Genomic DNA, 3,163 nt, shown 5'->3' with positions numbered 1-3,163 from the left:
AGATGGAACATGGCATGTCCTGGAAGACAGTGTCTGGTGACTGAAAAATTGGCTCAATGAGACAAGGGCATGGATGTCAAAGATGCATGAAGTATTCAAATGAAATTCTCTCATGAAATGTGAGAAAGTTAAGCAGTGAAATATTTAATATATTAATTTAAAGAAGTAATATCTTAATTATTAAAATGAGTATTGAAAGTGGGGGGGAACCTTTCCACATTTGTTTATATCTTCAGACCATACAGTGCCCATCAGAGCAAGTGGTGCCATCAATTCCCGGTTAATATTTGCTTCACTGAGCCTCTCCTCCCCTCCCAGTTTCTCTGGTGTTTGATATATTTGGCTTCATCCTTCCACTACTCATTTTCTTACTCAAGTTCTTCCTCTTCTTCTTCCTCTCCTTCTTCTACTAATTCCTCTTCTGGCCCTTCCGGTGCTGCAGCCTCTTCTGGCACAGCCTCTCCTGGGATCACTGGAGGAGCTTCTGCTGGTTTAGCAGCTGGCTTACCTTGGAAGACAGCACATGTAATGCATAGTATTAACAGTGCTATAATAAACAGTAAGAATAGTGCGAGTAATGACCTTGCAATGGCTTCTTCATTTTCTTTAGGTTTGTTCTTGTCACCTTCTTGTGTTTGTTTGTCTTCTGTTTGTTTGCCAGGGGTTCCACTGTCAACACTACCACCATCTCCTTCTTTTTTGCAGTCAGGGGGAGCAAACCCAGCCTCACAATGGCAGTGCTTTAAATTGTTGCAAACGCCTTTCCCGTTACACATTTCAGCTGGTTTGCAGTCGTAGTTGAGCATGATGTCATCGGTGCAGGAATAATTCGTGCAGATTTTTTGGGGGGCACAGTAAGTGCCAAATGTCACATCTCCATCTTTAGGGTTATCAGGACTTCCAGAGGCATCCATGCTCCAGCACTCATCAGTTTCTCTAGAGACCTGGATCAATGTATGTTGGAGTTTGATTTCTGGTAAAATTCTAACACCTGAACATACAAGTTTCCCACACAATTTATTATCATCTCTGCACCTAACATAGGTTCCGCCATTTGTGCTGGAACGACCACAGTTTCCAAACCGGTCTCCTTTCTGATTGAATGAAGTGTAACAATCTTGTGGGGCAGAAGTTGCTTCAGGCCCAAAAAGTTCTTTACATTGTTCATCAGGACTCCTACAGCGACCCCCAACGCAATAGTAATTTCCTTCACAGTTTGTGCCATCTTGCAGGTAGCTGTCTGCGGGACATTGTTTGGAGGTACCGTTGCAGTACTCTGGGAGGTCACACTCATCCAGAGCAGGGCGACACAAATGTCCCTTTTTGCTTAATTTGCACATAGTGCAACAGAGTTCTTGACTACATTCTGCTTCTTTCTTCAGTTTACATGTTGTGTCACAGCACGGATGATTGCCACAGGCAGCACCACAGTCACACTCCTCCGTTTCCTCCACCACACCATCTCCACAGTTGGCAGCTCTGCGTTTGCGGCCTGTGTGCCGTGGCTTGTTAAATAGGCAGGCCCCTTTGTGTTCATGGAGGAACTGGTAGAAGTAGTCAGAGCTGCAGTTGCTGAAGAAACTTTCTTTAGTGATATTTTGATGCATGAGGCAAAAGTGTTTATCTTTACAAATGCAGGCCAAGTGGTCATGCTGAATACCCAAGTTGTGCCCAAGCTCGTGGACCATGAGTGCTGCAAACAGGAGGACATCTTTATGGTGGAAGGATTCAACAGCTGCAGCAAAACCACTTGAACAGGCACCACCGAGAAATGCCTGTCCCATATTCTCTCTGGGATGATGCCCAACGATCATGTGGGCAACATCATACTTCACACGATTGAGAAACTTCTTTTGTCTCCAGCTATTGAAATTGCTGAGTGCAGCTTCCAAATCCACGGTGACTTCGGTTAGGTCCCCCTCGGTCCAAATCTCCATGCCAACCAGCACCACCTCTGTGTTTATTGCCCTAGTGAAGCTGTTGGCCAGAGCAATGATGTCCATTACTCCCTGGATTGTCTCATTGATGTTACTGCCCCACATTTGGAACCGCTGGCTGTTGACCACAACAAACATCTCCACATATTTGGTGTGTGACCACAAGTAGGACAGAGTCTGTGCTTTACCAGGCTTCTTGCTCCCTTGTTGCAAGTTGCTGGACACCCCTTGACTCTCTTCGGAAGTGATGCTACAGGAGACTTGAGCTTGTTGTGCCGTGGTGTACAACACATGTTCGAACCTCCTTGAAGAGTTCATAGGCTCAACGCTGTAATATTTTTCCTCCTTAATCAGGATGCCCTTGAGGCCTGAACAGGTGTTGACAGAAACAAAAGAACCTGGGACTCCTTCTATGTAACCTTCATAATGGCAGTCATGTGAGATAAAAGGCATTTCCTGCCTGAGGATCCCATTGTGGTAGCTGTAGACTGGAAAATTACTCACAAAATAGTCTTTCTTCACCTTCAGGTGAATCACCTGCCTCTGGCCCTGCATAAATAGTGCATAGGATGCCTTGTCCACTGGGTCATCCCTTCCCTCAACTGTCAGCCTCTTGGGAATGATTATTTCATAGAAAGAATAATAGTCTGATGCCAAGTCACAGTACATGCTTGGCAGAAAAATCACCACTACCAACAGCATGATGCTCATTCTGGCACTTGAAGGTTCAGGTACTAGCCCCAGACTCAAGTCCCTCTTCTTTGTAGCCCAAGTCTGAAACTTTTTCTTACCCTCTTCCAAGGGCACTTGGTTTTTCTGTAGAGAAAGCAGGATGGAGACAGCATCTCTCAGTAAGGCTGCCATCAACATGGCCCAAATGAATCAGTTGATGATGCAGGCCAATGTCCATCAGCAGCAGCTCTCCCTCAGACATTCAGACATTAGCTCCAGATCTATGTTAACTACGTAAAGGGTGGCTACTGTCTACCTATGAGAGGTGAGGCCTTCTGGCTGCGTTTCCCCAAATCTTTCCAATTATCCTTCGGGTAATTTCCTTATTCCCTAACTTCCATCCACAGCATCAGCTTCAGTGTTCCTTCACTAAGCTCCTGTTGACATCATGGAGAAAATGATCATGAAGAAAGACTTCAGAGTCTAAGATGTAAGACTGCACATTGAGAGAGGAAATGAAATCTCCATGCCCTCCTCATTCGGGCCCTGTGGGA

General features: G+C 45.4%; 1 protein-coding gene across 1 annotated transcript; it reads right to left on the bottom strand.

Moving 5' to 3' along the window:
• Positions 1 to 368: 368 nt before the first annotated feature.
• LOC119519281 (disintegrin and metalloproteinase domain-containing protein 1a-like) lies at positions 369 to 2,888 on the bottom strand. Its single transcript, XM_037816866.1, has one exon. It carries the CDS (start codon positions 2,805 to 2,807, stop codon positions 369 to 371), a length of 2,439 nt encoding a protein of 812 aa, XP_037672794.1. The 5' UTR covers positions 2,808 to 2,888.
• Between the last annotated feature and the right edge of the window lie 275 nt (positions 2,889 to 3,163).

Source organism: Choloepus didactylus, chromosome 23, assembly GCF_015220235.1.
Source record: "Choloepus didactylus isolate mChoDid1 chromosome 23, mChoDid1.pri, whole genome shotgun sequence".
In the NCBI taxonomy this organism is placed as follows: Eukaryota; Metazoa; Chordata; class Mammalia; order Pilosa; family Megalonychidae; genus Choloepus; species Choloepus didactylus.
This window is presented reverse-complemented; position numbering and strand designations above follow the sequence as displayed.